The 26,007-nt window shown below is 45.0% G+C and overlaps 1 protein-coding gene across 10 annotated transcripts in view; it reads right to left on the reverse strand.

Annotated features, from left to right (window-relative positions):
- The window catches only part of PPFIA2 (PPFI scaffold protein A2), a 575,559-nt gene that overhangs the window by 266,624 nt on the left and 282,928 nt on the right, over window positions 1-26,007 (reverse strand). For all 10 annotated transcript variants that reach the window (XM_075344766.1, XM_075344764.1, XM_075344763.1 and 7 more), the window contains 2 exons: window positions 21,988-22,089; window positions 17,948-18,112 (listed from right to left, as the gene is read on the reverse strand). In XM_075344766.1, the coding sequence (XP_075200881.1) occupies window positions 17,948-18,112; window positions 21,988-22,089 (267 nt within the window). The remainder of the gene's footprint in view (window positions 1-17,947; window positions 18,113-21,987; window positions 22,090-26,007) is intronic.

Below are 26,007 nucleotides of genomic sequence, written 5' to 3' on the forward strand. Positions count from 1 at the left end.
CGCACCAGGGCAATTCGGGATGAGCCAGGTAGAGTCCCGGAACTGTCGCATCTAATGAATGCGTCAATTCCGGGTGGCTGCTGGCTGATATTGTTAGGCTGGGGGGCTCCTCATAGCGTGGAGCTCCCCATCCTGAGATTACCAGCCTTCAGCCATATGGCATTACCCTGACTGGTATCACAATTGGGGGGGACCGCACATTGTTTTTTTTTATCTATTTATTTTTTTACTGCTTGTATAGACACACCCACCGGCAGCTGTGATTGGTTGCAGTGAGACAGCTGTCACTCAGCGTGGGGACGTGTCTGACTGCAACCAATCATAGGTGCCGGTGGGCGAGGGAAGCAGGGAATACAAGATGGATTAATGAGCGGCCGGCATTTTCAAAAGAGGAGAAGCCGCTACAGTGTGAACGCCGTGCAGCGCCGCGCCGGTGATCATGGATCGGTGAGTATGAGAGAGGGGGTGGGAGAAAGAGACCGACATGGACAGAGAGAGAGACCGACCGACAGACCCACCGACAGAGAGAGACCGAAAGATCTGCGTTTGTTATGTCAAAAAAACATGCGGATCGCAACAAAAATGCCGTGCAAATTCATTGCTTAGCATTTTGGTAGCGTTTTTCTACAACTTATTGATTTCAATGGGTGTAGAATGCTGCCAAAACGGACAAAAGAATTGATATGCTGCTTTTCTAAACGCAGAGATGTTGTCAAATTTTTGAGAACCAAAATGCTGTGTTTAAAAAAGCATTGTGCGCACGGATTTTGCATGATTCTCATAGACTTTGCTGGGGAAGGCGAATGCATGCATTTTGACAATGTGACGCTGCAGCTTAAAACGCTGCAGAAACGCAAAAAACAAACGCAACATGCGCACATAGCCTAAAGCCCGCTTTACACACTACAATATATCTTACGATGTGTTGGCGGGGTCACGTCGTAAGTGACGCACATCTGGCATTGTAAGGTACATTGTAGTGTGTAACAGCTACGTGCGATTGCGAATGAACGGCAAAACGTTCATCGCACGCACGTCATTCATTCCTCATGAATTGAACGTCAGGTTGTTCATCGTACCCGGGGTAGCACACATCGCAGTGTGTGACACCCCGGGAACGATGAACAGATCTTTCCTGCGTCCTGCGGCTCCCGGCCAGCAATGCGGAAGGAAGGAGGTGGGCGGGATGTTTACGTCCCGCTCATCTCCGCACCTCCGCTTCTATTGGCCGGCTGCCGCGTGATGTCGATGTGACGCCGAACGTCACTCCCACTCCAGGAACTGGATGTTCGCCGCCCCCACATCGAGGTCGTATGGACGGGTAAGTACATGTGACGGTGGTTAATCGTTTGTGCGACACATTCAACAAAATTGAACGTGCCGCACATACGATGGGGGCGGTTACGATCGCATACGATATCGTATGCAGAATCGTAACATGTAAAGCAGGCTTAAGTGTCATGACTGCTGTGTTCTAACCCACAGCTACAGGTTAAAGTATAACTGTATTTTTCAATTTTATCTCAAGTCAATAGAAAAGAAAAATAAGCACATTTTTAATTTTATATTATCAGAGAAATCTGCTCCTTTCTCCACTAGGTCTGATCATTCATTCTCTAAATTTTCGATACCAGGATAAAATCTGTATTCAGTGAAGACAGATTTTTAAATTACTGAGAAAAGAGATGACAGTTGTTACTGAAGAGATTCTGTATAGATGGTAGAGACAATTTCTCTCTCCTCATCTTCCTTCTAACATAGAATCTTATCAGTAGAAACTGTCATCTCTGATCTCAGGAATTTAAAAATCTGTCTTTACTGAATACAAATTTTACCCATGAACTGAGAATTTTGAGAGTGAAACATCCGTCCAGTTGGAGAAACAATCAAGTTTATCTGATAAGATATATTACAAAGTTGCTGATTTTCATGTGCAGTATTGATTTCTGAAATAACAATTAAAATGACAATTACTCTTTAACCCCCTTCATTACCTTGGACTTACTTGTCCGTCCAAGGTTGTGTCCCTGACTCACAAGTTGAGCCTTTATCTTTCATTGCAGGTGAACTGATCTGATCAGACGATATGTGCCTTTAACCCCTTCACGACCTAGGACATATACCGTATGTCATATACAGTATGTACATCCTAGGTCGCCTCCCCCTGATTACCGTAGGCTCCCACAGGCTCACTGCTGATATGATCAGTAGACAGGGGTGGCTAACAATTGCGGGTGGTTCTCTAGATGTGAAATAATGACCTCCAGGTTTGCTGGCTACGATGGTCTGTTGGACCATGCAAGCACTATGGTCTAACACATGTTTTGTCAGTGTCACACTGGTGTAATACTTTGCTATATATGTGAATTGGAATGTATTTTACCAGCTATCAGAAAAATAAAAGTTAATGTCTCACAGAGGGAAGAAGCAAAAAAGTTTTAAAAAGAAATTGCAAAAAATTAAAAACAAAACTCTCAAAATGTATTACAAAACAAAAACTATTACTGCATACCAATAAACACGTACATATTTATAAAAATATAAAAATAAGTACACATATTTGGTATCACTATGTCTGGAACAACCAGATCTATAATACTGTTAAACTAGTTAACCATTTCAGTGAACACCGTAAAAAAAAAAAATGGCCAAAAGCCATGCTTTATTATTATACTGGTGAAAAAAATGTGGAATAAAACTTGTCCTGTCCCAAAGAATAAACCTGTCTTGTCAGTTTTACAACATGGTGAACAGTGTTAGGCTAAAGGCTGCTTTACATTCTGCGATATCAGTACCGATATCGCTAGCGTGGGTACCCGCCCCCATCTGTTATGTGACACTGGCAAATCGCTGCCCGTGCCGCACAACATAGCCCAGACCTGTCACACTACTTACCTTCCCGGCGACGTCGCTGTGACCGGCGAACCGCCTCCTTTCTAAGGGGGCGGTTCGTTCAGCGTCACAGCAGCGTCACTGAACCACCGCCCAATAGAAGCGGAGGGGCGGAGATGAGCGGGACGTAACATCCCGCCCACCTCCTTCCTTCCACATAGCGGCCGGGAGGCAGGTAAGGAGAACTTCCTCGTTCCTGCGGCGTCACACGGGGCGATGTGTGCTGCCGCAGGAACGAGGAACAACTTTGTTACTGCTGCAGTAACGATATTTAAGAATGGCCCCCCATGTCACCGATGAGCGATTTTGCACGTTTTTGCGACGATGCAAAATCGCTAATAGGTGTCACACGTAACGGCATCGCTACGATATCGCTAATGCGAAGTCGTTGGGGTCACGGAATTTGTGACGCACATCCGGCCGCATTAGCGATATCGTAGCGTGTAAAGCCTCCTTAAGACCGCACTTGGTAGTTCAATTCTGCCGCGTGTAAGTCACTGCGTGTGCGTCTCAGAACGCAGCCAAAAAAGCTGCGTTATGAGACGCATTCGGCAGAACGCAAAGTGCAGACATTCCTGGTGAGAATTCATGCATTCTGGATGCTTTCTCTGCCATAGACAGAGTGGGAAAAGCATCCAGAACACACATTTTTCACAGAACGCACCCACTCGGCTCTGCAGCATCCCCCTAGACTTTCAGCAGAGCCGAGTGGGACCGCACTGTCACTGTCATGGCTGGCTGCGGACATTGTAGTGCGATCAGAATGAACTCGGATGAACTTCACCCGACTTCATTGTGATCGCGCGGCTCTGTGCGTGTGCCGCGGCTTGATTTGCGGTCACACGTGAAGGACTCACCTGTGATCGCAAATTCCCTTCAGGTGCCGCACATTATTGCTCATCCATACGCACTGCTTTCCCCACCCACCAGCATCTGTGATTGGTTGCAGTCCCCACCCTGAGTGACAGCATATCTGACGCCTTCAATCTCAGTCGCAACGTGCATCTATTCTGGTATAAAAATAAATAAATATAAACACATTTGGAGTAGGGTCCCCCGAGATTATGATACCCAGCACAGATAGAGCATAAGACTACAGGCTGCATCCCCCAGCCATAGCCATTTTTTTTTTTAAAAAATAAATAAATAATTTAAAAAAACCCAACATGCTGCCCTCCCTTCCAATTTTGATACCCAGCAAAGATAAAGCCCGACAACTGGGGGCTGGTAGTCTCAGACTTGGGAGACTAACGTGACAGTCCCAGCACTTTACTAATCTAGGGCTTAGAGGCAGCTGTGGGCTGTTATTAACCCCTTGTATTACCCCGATTGCCACCGCACCAGGGCAATTGGAAAGAGTCGAGCAAAGTTCCGGGACTGTTGCATCTACATGACCGAAAGAATATAAATCTAGTGTGTCAAAAAGTATTAAATCACCATACAAAAACACTCTAAAATTTACAACTTTTATTAAGATACATTAAAATATCTAATAGATATCACATATAACAATCCAGTGCACAAAAAGACATTAATGTAAACACAAAGATATCACAACTAATAAGTTGGGGGTAACATCCATATGATATAATCACATAGATGACGTATGTCAAAGAGAATCCCGGTATCATCCATCTACTGATCTATTGGTCATAGTATAGAAGAGTCGATCAGTCCCAAGGATGGTGTCAATCCAATCAAAATAAAGTGATGGTTAAACAAACCAATATCATCAATTATAGATCATAGAATCAATCAATCAATCCCAAAGGTGATATTAACCTAAACAGAATATAATGATGGTCAAATTCACGTCACCAAGCCATAGTCATGTCAGTATGAGTCAAAACATGTACTGTATGTAAATGACAGATAAATACTATCTGGATGCAGCTCCCTAGCTTGGCTTCATGCAAAAGCACAAATATCATATAAGAACATTAGTATAGCAAATACCCAGTTGGTTTCATAGAAAACATAAAAAAATTTGTGCTGTTAAATGCACAAAAAAAGGAAAAAAAACGTGCATAAAAAAAACCCCGTGTATTTGGAACAATTTTCTGCAAAAATCATTTCATTTTCTGGAATAATTTAAAGGGTGCCAACACTTTCAGCCATGACTGAGTGGTTAGATTGGGGAGAGTGGCCAGTCACCACATCAGCCTCCCTCAACATGATGACATGGTACAGTTTAAGGCTATGTGCGCACGTTGCATTCTATTCCGCACTGCATGTGCGTCTCAGAACGCAGCCAAAAAGCTGCGTTCTGATACGCATTGTTACTGGAAAATTCCTGCTGAATTCATGCGTTCTGGATGCTTCCAGAATGCACATTTTTGACTGTGTGGTCCCACTTGGCCCTGCAGCATCCCCATAGACTTTCAGCAGAGCCGAGTGGGACCGCACTGTCAAAAAGAGCATGGCTGGCTGCGAGACAGAGTCGCGCGATCAGAATGAACTCGGATGAACTTCACCCGACTTCATTGTGATCGCGCAGCTCTGTGCGTGTGCTGTGGCTTGATTTGCAGTCACACGTGAAGGACTCACCTGTGATCGCAAATCCCCTGAGTGACTGTAGTGAGCCGCGCAATCAGCTGTGCTTTCACTCAGGTTACTCGTGGCCACAGCTGCAGTACTCCACCGGAGAGCGGTGGTCGCAAGTAACCTCAGTGACAGCACAGCTGATTGCGCGACTCACTTCAGTTGCTGTATGGAGCTCACAGGACCTTGCATGGATTACGTTGGACCTGGAGGTGTTTTTGAGGTGTTAATAAAGTGGTGAAAGAGGGTGTATTTTTGTCTTTCATTACAAATAAATGATTTTTTGGATGTGTGTGTTTATTTACTTTCACTTACAGGTTCATCAAGGAAGGTATATCGGGGAGATGCCTGCCATGATTAACCTAGGACTTGCCACCGCACCAGGGCAATTCGGGATGAGCCGGTAAAGTCCCGGGACTGTCGCATCTAATGCATGCGGCACTTCCGGGCGGCTGATGGGTGATATTGTTAGGCTGGGGAGTTCCCCATAACGTGGAGCTTCCCATCCTGAGAATACCAGCCTTCAGCCATGTGGCTTTACCCTGGCTGGTATCCAAATGGGGGGGAATCGCACGTTGTTTTTTTTCATTTATTTATTTATTTTTTTAACTGCTCGATATAGACAAGCCCACCGGCGGCTGTGATTGGTTGCAGTGAGACAGCTGTCACTCAGCGTGGTGGCGTGTCTGACTGCAACCAATCATAGGTGCCGGTGGGCAGGGAATGCAGGGAAGACGTGATGGAGGCATGAGCGGCCGGCATTTTCAAAAGAGAAGAAGCCGCCACAGTGTGAATGCCGTGCAGCGCCGTGCCGGTGATCGTGGATCGGTGAGTATGAGAGAGGGGGTGGGAGGGAGAGACAGACATGGACAGAGAGAGAGATAGAGACATAGAGAGAGAGAACGACCGACCAACATAGAGAGAAAGCCGAAAGAACTGCGTTTGTTATGTTAAAAAAACATGTGGATCGCAATAAAAATGCAATGCAAGTGCACTGCTTCACATTTTGGCAGCGATTTTCTACAACTCATTGATTTCAATGGGTGTAGAACGCAGCCAAAATGGCAAAACCAATTGACATGCTGCTTCTTTGAACGCATGTTTTTTGCCACAAAATATGCAAATTAAACCCAGCGTTTAGAAACGCAAAGTATGGTCTGAAAATCAACATTTACCATTGACTTTGCTGTAAAATCAAAACGCATGCCTTTTGGCATGAAAAAGGTGCAGTTCAAAACGGACCTAAAAAGCAGCTGAAACGCAGGTGGAAACGGAAAGTGCGGACACAGCCTTAAAGACAAACAAAAATAATCTGTTGCTCAATTGCTTTTTCATGTTCATTCTGCCTCCCAAAAAATTGGAAAACAAAAACATTATGTGCCTGAAAAATGGTACTATTAAAAATGTCAACTCATCCCACAAAAAACAAGCTCTCACATGACCCCGTCAGCAGACATCTAGAAAAATTATAGATCTCAAAATATGGGGATGCAAAACTTTTTTTTAGTGTGTGATGGTAGCCCAACATAAAAAAAATCACTATAATGAGGCAGAGGGAGTTATTTTGGACTCTGTATGGCATATGATCCGGTAGTGTCTACCTTTTTAACAGTTTATAAGTTTTGTGCACTTCTGAAAAGGACAATGCTGAACAGAGGCCAGACGGAGTTCAGAGTAAGTCTGCTGCCTCTTTATAGTAATTGGATCCCTCAGGGCTGTCATATAAATAATGTCATTTGGAGATTAAGGCTACATGCGCACGCTGCGTTTTTTTGCTGTATTTTTGGTGGCAGTTTTGTTGTCAGAAGTTTCTGACATTTGACTTCCCAGCAAAGTCTATGAGAGGTCAGATTTGCTATCCGCACATTGCAGTTTATTTGTCAGCGTTTTATTTGTTAAACCTACAAACACTACCCTGAAGAAAACTCAAACGGATTTATTGAAAAAAATAATCTTTATTTTTAAAATATATTTTTAAAACAGTAGTACAGCAGAAAAAAATCTGAAAGTTATACCAATAAAATATACCCCATGATACAAACAGTCATTAGTCTGTCAGTTTAGGGTATCCAACACAGTATCATATACTATTAACACTAGAACTACTGGGCTCGTGACACCTACTAGAACTACATAGTGCGAAGTAGTCAAAATGACTACCTCAGGAGGGGGGCGGAGCCGGACATGGCTGAGTGAGGACGCTACTTGCTAGAGCTCCTCTAAATAATCCCCCATAGAACCGGTTTATTAGCCACAATGGGCAAATCTGCAGTAAAAAAGAACAAGCCCGGTAAGCCCAGCACCTCGGGGAAGCCTCCTGCACCCCAGGGCACCATCGGGGCCTATTTAACACGCTCCCGGGAGCCTGAGACCGGCTCACTGCCACAGAAAGAGCTGCGGCCTACAGGGCCTGAAAGAAGCCCTGCCACAGCGCCAATGAGGGCAGCAATCCAGGGGACCCAGAGAAGGGGTGAGGAGATGGAGATCCCCCGTGGCCCGGGAGGACCCTCCGATAGTCCAACGGCAGCGGCAGGAGCTGATGTACCCCCCGCAACTGGGACGGCATTACCTCCAGCGGCGCCATTCCAAGATGGCGGCCGCGATCCTGGGACGCTAGCAGGCAGCCTAGGGCTGGAGGACAGGTTTCCCGCGGCAGCGACCCTACCTGCATCACCCTCCGTTGTGCCTCCGCTGCGTCCGGGCGGCTCCGGCGACATGCCTGCAGCCGTACTTCGTGAAGCTGGGAGTGCGGCGTGCGGGAGCGGGACGCATGGGTGCTCGGGCCCAGGAGATGACTCACCGCTGCGAGCCCGAGCACTGAAGAAGCAGATGACACAGGGAGAAGCTGCAGCTCTGACACCACCGCTCGTGTCCACACAAGCAAGCGCAGGGACCAGAGGTGAGGAGGGAGCAGCAGTAAACCCTGCGGGCCGGCTGTACTACAGGAATCAGGTACAGGGCCCACAGTTAGACCTGGGGAGCGGAGTGCACTCTAGTGGGGGGAACAACACCCCCAGTCACTCACCAGGGGCTACGCAATCCTCAGGGGGAGCAGGCAATGGAGGAGGGCCACCTACATCTCAGATGGCTACCAATGAGCCCTGGGGGACACCTCAGAGAGAGGCGCATTCACCAGATACCTGGTCCACTGGGTCCTCTTGGGCTGAGAGTCCGACAGCCACCGTCAGGGACCTAGATAGGAGCTCATTAATCCCTGTGAATGGGGGACCCAGAATACTGGGGGCACCCCCAATACATCTCACATCTGCACCACAAGTATGGGACGGCATCAAAAATCCCCAGAACACGCAGACGCTGACATATGGACCGGCCCTTCAGGACTCTTTTTACGCATACCCAAATATGTTTCACGCGGCCGCCTCAATGGGCGATGAGCGCCCGGCATCTCTGGCAGACCTACGGTCCCTGTTACAAGCAATCCCCACCAAGAGTGACATTGCAGCTCTGGCTAATCAAGTAGTGGCGGAGTGCAAACAAGAATTTATTCAGCTGCGACAAGATCTCTCTTCACTTACTCACAGAGTAGATACCCTGACAGAGCAACAATCTGATTCTCAGGTATCTATCCGATCTATCCAAGAAACTGCTGAAAACCAATCTAAGCAACTATTTGCCCTTCAGCAGCATGTAGATGACCTAGAGAACAGAAACAGACGAAACAATCTGCGGATTAGAGGTCTTCCGGAATCTATTGCCGCCCCTGATATCCCTGCTGCTCTTCGTTCCATCTTCAACAATTTGTTAAAGAGGCCACCAGGAGCTCCCCTTGAACTTGATAGAGCCCATAGAGCTCTACGCCCTCCGGATCCGGATGACTCCCGCCCAAGAGATATCGTATGCAGAGTACACTTTTTTGCTGTAAAAGAGGCCATTCTACAGGCAGCCAGGAGAAAACAGAACTTATCATACAATGGCTCTACCTTTCGCATAATGCCTGACCTCTCACGACACACTCTGGCCCAACGTGCGACTCTTAAACCCCTCCTTGATGTCTTGAAAGAGAGAGGTCTGCCATTCCGGTGGGGATTTCCGTTTTCCCTATCGGTACAGAAGGACTCCCGATGGATGACCCTGCGTTCTCCAGAGGACCTCCCGGCTTTTATCAAGAGTCTGAATCTGCCTGCAATGTCTATTGCAGCCTGGCCGACTACACTACTCCAGCCGTGGGTGCCCAGGGGACGGCCTACCTCCTCTAGACCACCTCCACCTACTGAGTCCAGCAGGGGGTTGCCTCCGAGAGGAGAACGGGGTCGCAGGGCGGGCCGCCCGCGTTAGCTGATCCCGAGGAAACCAAAGGCTGACAACACCTGTATGACTTATACCTCTTACAGTAATGAGGCTCACGCGGCTTCCACATGATACCCTCCAGTCTATTCATAGCCCGTATCCCATAAGAATTTATTACCTTTACCGGTGTCTATGGTTATCCATAATGTTTTTTCTTTCTTAGTATATATGGAGCTCTGCTCGGATATGTCGGACTTCCTTTTTCCCCAAATAGGTTGGGATCCTCTGTCCTGCCTAGATGAGGCGGATATGTTCCCTAGGAACGTTTGTTCGGATTCAGTTAACTATGCTAGGCTTTTTTTGCCTGTTGTTCTTCTTGTTTTTTTCTCTTTCTTCCTTTTTTTCCCACTACCTCTTACTTTCCTCAAGTCTCCCCTTCTCCATATCTTCGGCGGCCGGGCTGAACGTGTCCGATTCTCTTTCTTAAATATCTCTAATGACTTATTCTCTTATAGATGGCGGACTTAACCATCGCTTCTTTCAATGCCAGGGGCCTCAATGTTCCGGAGAAAAGGACACAGATATTGTATCATCTTCATAAACAGAAGGTGAGAATAGCGTGTTTACAAGAGACACACTTTAAACAAGGACATGCCCCTATTCTTAAAAATAAATATTACCGGACATGGGTGTCCTCGGATAACCCTGACTCCCGCTCAAAAGGTGTGGCAATAGCCATCCATAAATCCCTCCCACATCAAATCATAAAGTGCACGACAGATAGTCTTGGCAGATACATTATTCTCTCACTGAGGGTGGGGACCCACATCTTCACGATAATTAACGCGTACGCCCCAAATCAAAAACAGAATAGTTTTATTTCCCGCCTGATCAGTACCGCGATCCCCCTGATACAAGGTCCGGTGATTTTATGTGGGGACCTTAATATCACCCTGGACCCTACTTTAGACAATTCAAAAGGGAAATCCAGTATTGCATACACCACTATCAAACGAATTAAAAAAGCTTTACTACGCATGCAGCTGTTCGACACCTGGAGAATACAACACCCATCGGACAGAGACTACAGTTTCTATTCCCACACCCAGGATTCATATAGCCGTCTTGATTACATACTGGTACAACATAGCGCGCTCCCTTGGGTCCAACACACGAGAATGGATAATATATTATGGTCAGACCATGCGCCGGTATATTGCACGATTGAGATCCCCTCCCTTACGGCTCCTAGGGGGTCGTGGCGTCTGAACGAGTCATTGCTACTGGATGAGCTTTGCGTTTCGGAAATCCAGACCTCCATTGCAAGATTCATGGAGGACCACTCAGTAGATGACACAGCCCCCACGTATAAGTGGGAGGCACTGAAATGTGTCCTACGTGGCATTTTTATTAAGCATGGGTCTCGAATCAAGAAAGAGAAAGCCCAAGACATAGTAAAAGCTCTCCATAGGGTATCTGAGCTGGAGCTCATCCACAAGCAAGCTTTATCGGCCACGAACTTACGGGCACTCCTACAGGCTAGATTCGAGGTTAAGAAACTGCTTGATTCCTCATATCAGCGTTTGATACAGGTAGGGAAGGGGAAGTTTTATGAGTTTGGGGATAAACCCGGCAGGTTGTTAGCAAACGCGTTGAGGGAGGGCAGAGCTCACACCCTCATTCCCTGCATCAAGAACTCACGCGACGAATTACTTTACGCCACCCCAGACATCTCAAATACCTTTCATGACTATTATTCCAAGTTGTATAATCTACCTGTCGAGCCCCATAGACCGAGTGATGTAAATCCCTCAATGCCCTCACCTTTTAGATGTCCCGACAGTTCTATAATAGACAACCTGGAAAGTCCATTTTTACTGGAAGATTTATTGGCAGTGATTCGCGATACCCCGGGCAATAAGTGTCCTGGCCCTGACGGGTTCCCCGCCAAATTTTATAAATCCTTCTCGGAACAATTAGCGACTCTAATGCTCCTTTCCTTCAATTCAATCTCGGACTCAGTCCCCTTTCCGCCCCACTCCACCACAGCTCATATTTCCCTAATTCAAAAGCCCGGAAAAGATCCCATGACATGTAGCAGTTATAGACCAATATCACTACTTAACGTAGATTTAAAAATTTATGCCAAGCTTTTGGCAAACAGACTTAGCCCCTTGCTCCCTAACTTGATCCACCTTGATCAGGTTGGATTTGTCCCAGGTAGAGAGGCAAGGGACAATACCATAAAAACCCTGGATTTAATCCAACATGCACACAATAAAAAGCTGCCCATGATGTTACTGTCTTTGGATGCTGAGAAGGCTTTCGACAGAGTCTCCTGGCAGTCGTTATCACAGACCCTAGACCATATAGGCCTGGGGCCAGTTTTCTCGTCTAAAATTATGGCGTTATATCACTCCCCGACTGCTCTCCTTAGGATTAATGGCACTCTGACGAAACCCTTCTCCATCCGGAACGGGACACGACAGGGTTGCCCCTTGTCACCGTTACTATATGTATTAGTCATGGAACACTTGTTGTCAGCCATCCGGGCTAACCCAGACATACGGGGAATTAGGATTGCCAATCGGGAGCATAAATGCGCTGCTTTCGCCGACGATCTTCTGGTATATTTAAGTAGCCCCACCACATCCCTCCCGTCCTTAATGTTGGAACTAAACCGGTTTAGTAAGTGGTCCAATTTTAAAATTAATTTTGATAAATCAGAGGCCCAAAATATCTCCTTGCCCCAATCGACTGTAAATGTTATAAAACCAAACTTCCCCTTTAGATGGCCACCCCATGGTAGCATCGGATACTTAGGCATCAAGATTCCATCTGACCTATCCAGACTCTTTCAATTAAACTACCAGAGTTTTCTGTCACGGCTCGAGGGGGATCTGACTCGGTGGCATGGGGGCACTCTTTCATGGTTTGGCAGGATCAGTGCACTCAGGATGACGGCCCTCCCGAGATTGCTATATTTGCTGCAGACGGCCCCGGTCTATGTACCGGCAACCTATTGGGCCAAGATGCAGCGCATGTTCGGTAGATTTGTCTGGTCTGGAAGACGCCCTCGTATTGGAAGTGGCGTCTTGACTAGGACCAAAGGTGCAGGAGGAACGGGGCTGCCCGATTGTAGGCGATACTACTTGGCGGCAGCTCATGCCAGGGTTTTGGATCTTCTACATAATTCTAGCTCTAAACTGTGGGTTAGCCTGGCACAAGAAATATGCCCCTTATCAATTCCGACCCTGCCGTGGACCTGGCCACTCCTCACCAAACATAAGATTGAGATGTCTTATAGCACCAAGCAGACTCTGAAAACGGTGCACTCTGGGCCGTCACGTAATCTCCTGATCCAACCTAGAGGGCCCCTTATGCCACTGACGGACAACCCGGAGTTTCTGCCGGGGGCATCATCCAACAATTTTCTAGGAAGCACGAAATTGAACCCCTTGAGGCTAAATCGAGTGATTCCGAGGGGGTCCATTATCCCACTTCAGGAGATAGTAGAGAGTTGTAATTTTAAACTACGTTTTCATTTTGAATATGCCCAACTCAAGCACTTCTTGACTTCCCAAGATACTATCATGACTCACCCCTCACCCCAAACCCCTTTTGAAAATCTATGCACTGGTTCCTCTAATACGCGCCATGCTATATCAAGGGTGTACAAGCTTTTGACGAGTACAGTAGAGGCGTCGCCTCCTCGCTTCTGTAAAGCTTGGGAGTTAGAGCTCAACCAACCGATTACCGGGAGCAAATGGGAACGTTGTTATCGCCTGACCCACAGGTCCGTGATTGCCACTAGGATGCAGGAAACTAGCTATAAAATACTTTCCAGGTGGTACAGGGTTCCGGCGTCTCTACACGCGTGGTGCCCCGAAATACCTGACTCTTGCTGGCGATGTGGAGCCTCGGGAGGCACCATGTCCCACATCTGGTGGCACTGCCCGAGCCTGTCGGTCTTTTGGAGCAAGGTACTGGCAGCCATACGGGGGGCCACAGGAATTGTGGTCCCCAGCCGCCCGGAGGCAGTTTTACTGTATATCTTTGACGTATCAGAAAAGGTTTTTAGGAAATCGATCCTAGGCCACCTTCTCCAGGCCGCCAAGACCGTGATTCCTCGGCGGTGGAAAGATCCTAACCCCCCGACGGTAGATGAGTGGATAACAGAGGTAAATGTTATTCACCGCATGGAAATGGTGATGGCCCAATCTCGAGGGCAGACGGTGGAAACGGCCTCCAAGTGGTTCCAATGGGACTCCTTCTTGTCTAGTAAAACACTTCTTGAACTACTTTAACCTCCGGACGGGGGGCACTCTGGCCTTTTCTTTTCCAGATAGTTCACACCGCACTTTTGACAAATTTTCAGCTCAACGGACATTGCATCAGTCCCGGTCGCCTCACTCTGCTTTCTATTCTCTCCCTTCTCTGCACTACCCCTATTTCTCTAGACTCTGTGACTTCCTCTTGTTTGAATATCTTCTCCTTGATTTATCGTTTTATTGTTTTGTTTTTTTTAAGTGATTATCTATGTTCCATTTATACCATCCATAGAATGTTGCGAAGCCGGCGAAGGCTTGGTTTAGCATTAACTTCTGATCTGTTTCATTTGCAATAGTATGGATGTATGTTCTAATTTTGTATTTCCTGGAAAATTAATAAAATCTTAAATTGGAAAAAAAATGACTACCTCAGTAGTTCTAGTGTTAATTATAGCGACAAACTGAAGATGATAATATCAATATAACACAAACTGAAGGATCATTTCACAAGAAAAGGACACAGGCTTAATAAGATAGCAACTGTAACAAGATAGTATTATATAAGCAAAGGAATGTTTATAAAAGTACAATAGTCAAAACAGGCTTATAATAAAGCCTAATAAAGAATAACAATATTAAACATGCCTGCTATAAAAATTAAACAGTGCTATATATTATGACAGCCTCACCAATGTCACCCTGACGCGTTTCGCCGTGGCTTTCTTTTGATACGACCTTGGAGAAAGCCACGGCGAAACGCGTCAGAGTGACATTGGTGAGGCTGTTATAATATGTAGCACTGTTTAATTTTGACATGCCAGGGGCTCTACCAATGTGACATAATAACCTCAAACCATTCTAGCAAAATTTGCACTCCACTATGGCGCTCCATCTCTTCTGAGCTTTGCACTGTGAACCAAAAGTAGTTCTTGACCATTTATGGGGTATTGGCATACTCAAGAGAAATTGCATAACAAATTGCACTGTTCATTTTTTCAGATTACACCTATTAAAAACTAAAAACGTGGGGCCAAAAAAACATTTTATTAGAAAAAAATGAGAATTTTTCATTTACTCAGCCCAATGTAAAACAATTCTGTTAATTGCCTGTGGGTTAACAGTGCACATTACACTTTAGGATTAATTCCTTGACAGGTGTAATTTCTAAATTGGGGTCACTTGTGATATGGTCCCTAAATAATTTGGTTTTATAAATTTTGATGGAAAAATTGGTAATTGCTGCTAAACTTTGAACCCATCTAAGGCTGCTTTCACACTTCGTCTTTTTCCCTTAGTCCCAATCTGCTGCTATGAGTAAAAACTGCACCCTGCAAAATAATTTGCAGGATTTAGTTTTTTCCCATAGACTTGTATTAACGACGGATTGCGACTGATAGCCTTGCATTGCATCCATTTTGCGACGAATAGTCGTGAAATGACTAACCATTGGGCGGAAGCAATGCAGAATTTTAACGTTTTTTCAGTGCGTTGAAAAAACGGACAGCGACGGTTCCGTCGGCGTCCATCGTGTGTTATAATGGGAGCCTATAGGCGTCGGAATCCGTCGGAATCCATCAATTGACGGATTCCGGTGACGGATACGTCTTTAAGCAACCGAGCATGCGCAGAAGTGTGAAAGTTTATGCTCATGTAAACTATATGTGTGGCAAATGTTATCAACCATAATTTACGAGTAACATGAAGTACAATGTGTCACAAAGACAAAGTCTCAGAATCACTGGAATTCGTTGAAGCGTTACAGAGTTATTACTACATAAAGTGACAATGGGTATACAAACAAGAAATACCATGGTTTAAATCACTGTCCCACAGGAATTGATGATGGTACCAAGGAAAACAAAAGAACCAGGGACCAAGCATTCTCAAAAAACATAAAAATCCAAAAGAAAAAGGAAAATTTAAGGTGCAAATAATTATAATCTTTATTAAATATTTATAAAAATAGGACATATATAGGTACAAAAAGAAAGGACAGGAAAATGGTCACATTCTCAGATCCTCATCTACAGTAAAGTCATAAGAGATTATAAATATGACAATTTGTAGTGGACATACACATATGTGCTGCTGTGTACAAAAATATACAACTGCAATTATGAAAGTAACATAGGCACATTAAAGGTGTCTAATCCAAATCGCACGAGAGGGGGTTATTATAAACACACCTCGCCCAAACACAGAATAGTCCTGAGAGACATTATAAGGTGCTATACTGCTACTAAAGTGCAAATGCAAAAAACATAATGCAGACACAAAGGGGATGTCTTACCAAGATAGGGTGAGGTAACAAGGCACAAGAGACCCCCAAGTGAAGCCTAACAGCTGTTTTGCAGGTCGTCCGGCTGCTTCTTCTTTGAGGCGTGTTACCTAATGTGCCTATGTTACATTTATAATTGCAGTTGCATATTTTTGTACACAGCAGCACATATGTGTATGTCCACTACAAATTGTCATATTTCTAATCTCTTATGACTTTACTGTGGGTGAGGATCTGACATTGTGACCATTTTCCTGTCCTTTCTTTTTGTACCTATATATGTCCTAATTTTAGAAATATTAATGAAAGATTATAATTATTTGCACCTTTAAATAAAGTGACAATTGTAAAATGTGGCCTTGTCAGGAAGATGAAAAAAAGCAGGCTGGAGGGGGAGGGGGGGTGAAGGGGTTAATATAAACAAAAAAACTACCGTATATAACTAAATCGTTGTAATTATGCTGACCCCTAAAAAAACAATATATTAATTCCCATAATATATATATATATATATATATATATATATATATATATATATATATATATATTCGCCAATATAAGGTGGAATAAAAATCTAAAGCGCAACGGCTTAATGCAAAAACAAAGTGACAAAAATCGACTTGAACAGGAAGGGGTTAACAGAGGCTACAAACTTGAGAGACACAAATTATATACTGACTGTGTCACTCTAAACTACCTGATATTTTCACACAACATTATTATGCCTTTTTATTTTTCACCAGAACACCATGCATTTCAAAGATGTAAATGAGGAAAATCATCTAATTTATTTATTGATAACCTACCACTTGTCTGCAGAATAAGTGATACACACAGCTTTTTTTTGTTTCAGATATCTATATTTTAAATACAGGTTTTAACACAGGCTATGTGCGCATGTTGCGTCGTGTCACTGCAGAAAATTCTGCAGTGATTTGACAGCTCATGTGCGCATCAAATCGCTGCAGAAACACTGCATAATGGATGCAGTGTTTCAGCAGAATAGATGCCGATTTCATGCGCTCTGGATGATGCCTCTCCCATAGACAAAGTGGGAGCAGCATCCAAAGCGCACGAAAGAAGTGACATGCTGCATTTTTGAACGCAGAGATTTTGTCAAATTTTTGACTCTCAAAATGCTGCGTTCAAAAAAGCATCATGCACACGGATTATGCACAATATTCATAGATTGTGCAGGGGACGCAGGATGCATGCATTTACGCTGCAGTGCTAGACGCAGCGTAAATGCATGCAATACGCACACGTGCGCACATAGCCTAAAACTTGCTTCAAAAGAATGATGCGAATCAGGAAGTATTTTCTAGAAACAAGGCAATTGTCCAAGGACCTGAGATTGAAATATACCATAAGATCTTTTTCTGAAGTAGGGTAGTAGCATGTGAGAACATCTGGCATACAAAATTGTAAAAAAAAAAACTGTCTGGGAATTACATAAAACACAAACTACAAGTTGTGCAAAACATATTTAGACATTTCAAACAATTTTAATTTAAAATTTTGGCAAAAAACTGTTTCAGGAATTGGGGCCTACAAAGAAAAATATTTAGCAACTTTACAGGGTAAAACCGTTCTAGAGTGTCAAACGTGGGCCTTCAAAATCAAAACCATAATTAGTGACGATGAACATACACATACTGTAGATCTGGATGAACAGTATAGGGAACACACACTAATTTTAGAAGAAAGATAATCCTACCTTTTCATCTAGAGCTTTATGGTGCTCAAACAGAGATTTCAGAGCTTTAAGAACTTCCACTTCACTGGAAACACCCGAGGGGGACTGTGCTTGTCGTTTAACCACCGTCATCCTCAACGACCTTTCGTGTCTTGAGACAAGGCACTCCAGATGTTCCAGTAAAAGCTGTTAGAGAAAAAAGTTTAGAATTATATTTTTTCTTCTATAACAACAGTACCCTCCGTACAAAAAACTTCTCCCCAAAAGAAGGAAGAAATCTAATATATAAAGCTGAGTGTATGTGTGTGTGTGTGTACGGTATGTGTGTATGTATGTCCGCTAAAGGAATCCGCACCGTTGCATTTACAATCACGAAATTTTGCACAGACGCCTCATGTGACCCAGGGAACGTTATAGACTATGTTTGGGCGGGAAAATTTAACCCCATGCTTTCCAGTTACTCTACAAAAATCCTGCAGCCATTAATCTGAATGGAGCTGGGAGCTGCAGCCTATAAATAGCGAGACAGACAGCGACACACAGGCAGAGACTGGGAGAGAGACAGAGAGACAGTTACTATAACGGGCGTCGGCCGGGTACTACAGCTAGTTTAATATATAAAGCTGAGTGTATTTATGTTTGTATGTATGTCCGATAAAGCAATCCTCACCGTTGCATTTACAATCACGAAATTTTGCACAGACACCCCATGTGACCCAGGGAACGTCAAAGACAGAAAGGGAAAGTGACAGACAGGCAAAGTGACAGATGGGCAAAGTGACAGACTGGGAAAGAGACAGACGGGCAAAGTGACAGACTGGGAAAGAGACAGACGGGCAAAGACAGACGGGCAAAGAGACAGACAGGGAAAAAGACAGAAAGGCAAAGTGACAGATGGGCAAAGTGACAGACTGGGAAAGAGACAGACGGGCAAAGTGACAGACTGGGAAAGAGACAGACGGGCAAAGAGACAGACGGGCAAAGAGACAGACGGGCAAAGAGACAGACGGGCAAAGAGACAGACCAAGAAAGAATCAGACCTAGAAAGAGACAGATGGGCAAAGAGACCGACGGCCAAAGAGACAGCCCTGGAAAGAGACAGCCCTGGAAAGAGACAGCCATGGATAGAGACCGACGGGCAAAGAGACCGACGGGCAAAGAGACAGACATAGAAAGAGACAGACCTAAAAGAGACAGCCGGGCAAAGAGACAGCCGGGCAAAGAGACAGCCGGGCAAAGAGACAGACGGGCAAAGAGACAGACGGGCAAAGAGACAGACGGGGAAAGAGACATATGGGGAAAGAGACAGCCCTAGAAAGAGACAGCCCTGGAAAGAGACAGCCCTGGAAAGAGACAGCCCTGGTAAGAGACAGCCCTGGTAAGAGACAGCCCTGGTAAGAGACAGACGGGAAAAGAGACAGATGGGGAAAGAGACAGCCCTGGAAAGAGACAGCCCTGGAAAGAGACAGCCCTGGAAAGAGACAGCCCTGGAAAGTGACAGCCCTGGAAAGTGACAGCCCTGGAAAGTGACAGCCCTGGAAAGAGACAGATGGGGAAAGAGAGACACAGACAGACACACACGTAGAGACAGACACAGAGATGAAGACAGATATACTGATACAAATACAGAGAGATATAAACAGACAGAGACATACATACAGACAGACAAGGAAAGAGACAGACAGAGAGACAGACAAACAGCAACACACATACAGAGACTGGGAGAGAGACAGTTACAATCCCGGGCAACACCCGGGTACTACAGCTAGTCTAATATATAAAGCTGAGTGTATGTGTGTATGTATGTGTGTATGTATGGGTGTATGTATGTCCGCTAAAGGAATCCGCACCATCGCATTTACAATCACGAAATTTTGCACAGACACTCCATGTGACCCAGGGAACGTCATAGACTATGTTTGGGCAGGAAAATTTAACCCTGTGCTTTCCAGTTACTCTACAAAAATCCTGCCTCCATTAATCTGAATGGAGCTGCAGCCTATAAATAGCAACTGTCAGTCGATGCTATAGGAACAAAATAAACTGTTAGTATACGAAGCTTATGTGTGAGGTAAAAAGATGTCGGTGGCGCGACGGATAGCGAGAGACAGACAGAGACAGCGCAGGCAAAGAAACAGAGCAGGCAAAGAGACAGACGGGCAAAGAGACAGACGGGCAAAGAGACAGACAGGCAAAGAGACAGATGGGCAAAGAGACAGAGAGAGAGAGACAGACAAACACAGAGATTGAGACAGATAGACTGATGCAAATACAGACAGAGAGATAGAAACAGACAGACAAGGAAAGAGACAGACAGCGAGACAGACAGACAGCGACACACAGGCAGAGACTGGGAGAGAGAGACAGAGAGACAGTTACTATCCCGGGCGTCGCCCGGGTACTACAGCTAGTTTAATATATAAAGCTGAGTGTATGTATGTGTGTATGTCCGCTAAAGGAATCCTCACCGTTGCATTTACAATCACGAAATTTTGCACAGACACCCCATGTGACCCAGGGAACGTCATAGACTATGTTTGGGTGGCAAAATTTAACTCCGCGCTTTACAATTACTCGCCAAAAATCCTGCCGCCATTAAAGTGAATGGAGGTGGGTGCTATAGCTGTTAATAGCAACTGTCGGTGGTTGCTATAGGAACAAAATAAACTGTTAGTATAAAAAAATGTGTGAGAAAGACAGAAAAAGACAGAGACAGACGGAGAAAGAGACAGAGATAGAGACAGAAAGAGACAGCCCTGTAAAGAGACAGACGGTCAAAGAGACAGACAGGCAAAGAGACAGACGGGCAAAGAGACAGACAGGGAAAAAGACAGAAAGGGAAAGTGACAGACAGGCAAAGTGACAGACAGGCAAAGTGACAGACTGGGAAAGAGACAGACGGGCAAAGTGACAGACTGGGAAAGAGACAGACGGGCAAAGAGACAGACAGGCAAAGAGACAGACGGGCAAAGAGACAGACGGGCAAAGAGACAGATGGGCAAAGAGACAGACAGGCAAAGAGACAGACAGGCAAAGAGACAGACCTAGAAAGAATCAGACCTAGAAAGAGACAGATGGGCAAAGAGACCGACGGCCAAAGAGACAGTCCTGGAAAGAGACAGCCCTGGAAAGAGACAGCCCTGGAAAGAGACAGCCCTGGAAAGAGACAGCCATGGATAGAGACCGACGGGCAAAGAGACAGACCTAGAAAGAGACAGCCGGGCAAAGAGACAGCCGGGCAAAGAGACAGCCGGGCAAAGAGACAGCCGGGCAAAGAGACAGACGGGCAAAGAGACAGACGGGCAAAGAGACAGACGGGCAAAGAGACAGACGGGCAAAGAGACAGACGGGGAAAGAGACAGATGGGGAAAGAGACAGCCCTGGAAAGAGACAGCCCTGGAAAGAGACAGCCCTGGAAAGTGACAGCCCTGGAAAGAGACAGTTCAAATGTTGCCTAGTTCATAATAACTGCAAGAACTCTATCATTTAAACTTATGACTGTATTACGAGAAGTAGAACTTTTTCAGCTTGGGAACGAAAAAATAGAACTTGACCACTATAAAGGTAGAGTACAAAAAAAAAAAATCAGCACAGAACTGTGGAACAAAAACATTGATGTTATAACATGGGCATTCACTTTTATAGGTTATTCAGGCTTATAAATTATTACCTTTGTGTCTAAATACTGTCGTTGCTCTTTCTGTGTCACTCCCTGCTGCTCATGTCCATGTCCCCCTAATGTATCCAGTGCTGATAATCACAAGCCCAAAGGCTCCGATCTTATTGTAAATGGATGGAGGAGGTATTCCTATTATTATGCAGGCTAGTCATTAGGAACTGGAACACTTAGAAGCAGCTTATCTAGCGCTAAACACATTAAAGTGGACGTTCTAAGAAGGAATGAAAAGAACACCAGGGGGAGCCATAGCAGGTCTGTAGTTTTTTTAATAATTCTAATGTAAAATGGGCACATTATAAAAGTGAAGCATTAGTTACAGTATATCCCTTTCAAATATCATGGCCAAAAATGGTAAGGATAAAGTAATGGGCAGTGTACTTACTCTTGTGTTGTTCCTTTCGGCTTTAAGTTCTGAAATCTCTTCCTCCTTTTCTAGAAGCTGCTCCCTGCATGCATTCAGTTCTTTTGTCAGTGCAGCAAACTCCTGTAGAAATGTGAGAGAGATGATTCAGTTTTTGCATTAAAGGGATAATATGAGTTACAATCAGCACATATATATTTTGTGAAGTTGAGCAGTAGCACAGATCTGAAGATTTCATCTCTACTTCTAGGTTTTACAGGGATTGCCCACGACTAGGACAACCCCTTCTGATTCCACTTTTCCCCTAGGTAAAAAAACCCCAAAACCTATACTTACCTCCTGTGGTGACTCAGTTCCAGGGCTCACAATACGTTGCGATGTCAAGCGAACCCATGTCTAATCAGTGCCAGCTTCTGTCTCCCCACCTTCGGATACAGGAGCAATCAACGGGAAGTGAGCGGCAGCTGCAGTGCTCTCTTCCTGTCGATTAACTGGTTTGTCCAAAGACAGGGAGACAGAAAGTGGCGCTGAATGCACACGGGGCTCGCATTACATCACAACTTCCCGTAAGCCCCGACACCGTGAGCCCTGGCACCGCTGGAACTGAGCTACCACCGAAGGTGAGTACAGGCTTTTTTATTTTATCTGAAATCAGAAGGGGTTGTCCTAGCCGTGAACAACCCCTTTGAGGTTGCAGCACATCGTATCGCTTCTTTTCCATCACGTTACTGCTGTATACACAATACACATTTACAGAACCAGACAATGGACAGAAAGATATATTTTAGAGAAATTCACAATATACTCTGGTCTCTAAGCAGGGAATTGGTCAGTGCTGTGTTTATGAAATTAAGTTACATTTCGTCATATGGCAAATCATGTGAAAATGTATAAACAAAAAAAAAATTAGTTATCCCACCAGATCACAAGGCAATATAAAATATCTGAATAGTTAGACTAAATTTGTCACATAAATACATCGATATGTTAGTTTAGAAAAAAAGGTAGATTTTGTTTCCCACCAAGCAAAAAAATGGTCACATTCTTTTTTTGTTAAAATTGAGTTATCATTCATATCTTTTTCAGATGCTGTTTCCACCCTAAAATTGTATGCATAACGGTTTTCACTTAGATCTGCGTATAAAAAATTGTTCCAATTTTCATCCAGAAAAGTTCGACGAGATAAATCCATTTGGTATTCCAATAGTCATGCGAGTGTGCGATTTGTTTTCTCATCTGTATGTCATCCGTATGCAATCCATTTTTTTCACCAGTATGCTATTATTCTACAATGATTTACAGGACCATTTACAGTGTTCTATTCTACAGAATGGTGATGTGTCAGTAAAAATCAGACGACATAAGCATGGTCCGAACGCTGTCCATTTTTTTGGCACTCTTAAGCGGGCTTTAGACGTTACGATATCGTTAATGATTTATCGTCGGGGTCACGTTGTTTGTGATGCACATCCGGCGTCATTAACGATATCGCAGAGTGTGACACTTATGCAAAAATCGTTTGCCGCAGAGCGGTCGTCCTAAAACAAAAAATCGTTCTCTTCTAATTAGCGATGTTGTTCCTCGTTCCTGGGGCAGCACACATCGCTGTGTGTGACACTGCAGGAGCGAGGAACATCTCCTTACCTGCCTCCACCACCAATGCGGAAGGAAGGAGGTGGGCGGGATGTTTACGTTCCATTCATCTCCGCCCCTCCGCTTCTATTGGGCGGCTGCCGTCCAGAGCGACGTCGCAGGACAGGTAAGTACGTGTGACGGAGGTAAGCGAGGTTGTGCGCGACGAGATCGCAGCGTGTAAAGCCCGCTATAGACTTACATTGGTGAGTCTCTGCTGTTTTACGAGATCATACAAAGAATGCTGCCATTTTTTCCTCTGGCTGAAAATAGCTGAGGAAAAAAAATCGCAGATCAGCCCGGACTTGTTGAATAAATATTGGTGTAAGTCTAATCCGACTTTTTATCGGCTTTTATCGGCTTGCACTCGATATATTTATACACATAAGTGAGCAAATGCTTATGATATTCAGACTAAATTTGAAAAGCAAGAAATTTAGACACCCAATAAAAAGCGACTGAATGATGGTTAAGCTGATTGTCCAGCCATCAGCTATCTCTCTTGACTCCTTCATATTCTGCCAAGTGCTCCTGTGTTCTTTATTAAGTGCTAGTACCAGACTCTTTGAGAACAAAAGTATTGGAAGTCCAAAATCTGACATGCCAAATCCTTATCCCCCTGATATCAGCTGTCACATGAGACATGGGAGGCCGCATACACATTACACTATTGGCCAAGCCCACAGATCTTAAAGGATTTTCCCAACATTAGGCTAATGTGTATGGGGGGGCTTTAATGTATAGCCTCAGGATACAGATTTTCATCAGATTAAAAGACCTATTGATGACTAGTACCAAGACTACTAAAGGTTTAATCATGATAAATTATATTAAATATATGACCAAACATTTAAGTTAGGCCTAAGACACACGGCATGAAAATTGGAGCGAGTAGAATGCGATAAAACATCACATTCCACTCGGACCAATATTAACCTATGTGCCAGCACCCATGAGCGATTATTTTCTCAGCCCTAATCGGACTGAGAAAATAGTCGCAGCATTCAAGTCTATGGGGCGAGAGAAAAATCGCACTGCACTCACAGTACACAGTTGTAATGCGAGTGCAGAGCGAGAATGGCAATAGCCGGCAACGGAGGAGAGAGGGAGATAAAACCCTCCTCACCGCTGGCCCGCCCCTCCTGAGTGTCGGCCCGCCCCCCCCGCAGCTGTGGTCCGATCGCATAATCGGACCTCAAGTCGCAGCGACACTCGCATGACATTCGACTCCTGCTGTGCTGCCAGCGTGAGCCGAGTGTCATGCGAGGATCACAGTAGTCCCCGTGTGGCCCCGGCCTTATAGTGCAAATCCTTTTAGACACTATGGCTGTGCAATGTGCCATCAGCTCAAGAAATTGGGGTAAAGGGAGGGCAACAACACAGGCAACTTGAAATAGGGGGTGCACACCTTTAAGTACTTGATCCAAAAGTTACCAAGTCAACAAATTGGACAGTGAGGTAGCAAAAACATGCCATATTTCAGCTCTAGTGAGCTTTTCTCACTGGAGCTGGAGCATGGCATAAGGTAATAAAGGTTAATTTCACTGAATGTGCTGCCTCTCTCTACATATTTGTAACTCAATAAATTGAAAGATCTCAGTTCAAGAAAAAAGGAGAATGGCGTGAGATTGCAGGGCTGTATGGTAATTTTCATACTAAATGTTTAACAAATTAACTTAATATTTCAATCACTTTTCTAATATACATCAATTAAAAATTCCCTAGATCTCTGTCCACTAACTTCCAGTCTGCTTTTTTTTATTAACTTTTGATGACGATGTTTGTTTTGAGAATCCCCGCTGCATTCTGGGATACTCATGTGATGCCCTGGCAAATTCAGATAGTCACACACAGTAGGTCCCCGCATAACACATCCCACACAGGGTTACACACAGCCGACCAGAAACCCTAATCACCGCCCCAAGGGTAGGAAAGGCACACCAGTGGGTGGGACCAGGCGGAGGGAGAACGCCCATCTAGGGGTCTGGAGAACCTTGGGCGGGAAAAGAGTCAGTTAAGAGTTGAGAGTCTAAGTTGAAGTTCAAATGGAGAGGAGTGGAGTAGTTGAGGAGGAGAAAGTGAAGGCTGAGACAGAAAGAAAAGGCGTCGGGGTTGGAGCCCCGGCGTACTGGCTAGGTGGCAGATGGTGGTCCGTGTCTGTCAGGAGACGGGAAGACGGCTGCCAGAAATCCGAGGTGGACCGGGGCAGGGTTAGAGCTCGCCGTTACCGACACCGGAGAACTGACCCGGAAACCGTGCACAGAGAGGGTACTTGGACCTTGAAGCCAGGACCGGAACCAACGGCCTAGCTAATTAACCAAATGAGGGCAGGATTATAGGTGCTGTCCCAACCAAAGTCCCAAAAGCAGACAACAGCCCACCACGGGGGATAGGGCATCCGCCAGGGCC

Source organism: Anomaloglossus baeobatrachus, chromosome 4, assembly GCF_048569485.1.
Source record: "Anomaloglossus baeobatrachus isolate aAnoBae1 chromosome 4, aAnoBae1.hap1, whole genome shotgun sequence".
NCBI classification, from domain to species: domain Eukaryota; kingdom Metazoa; phylum Chordata; class Amphibia; order Anura; family Aromobatidae; genus Anomaloglossus; species Anomaloglossus baeobatrachus.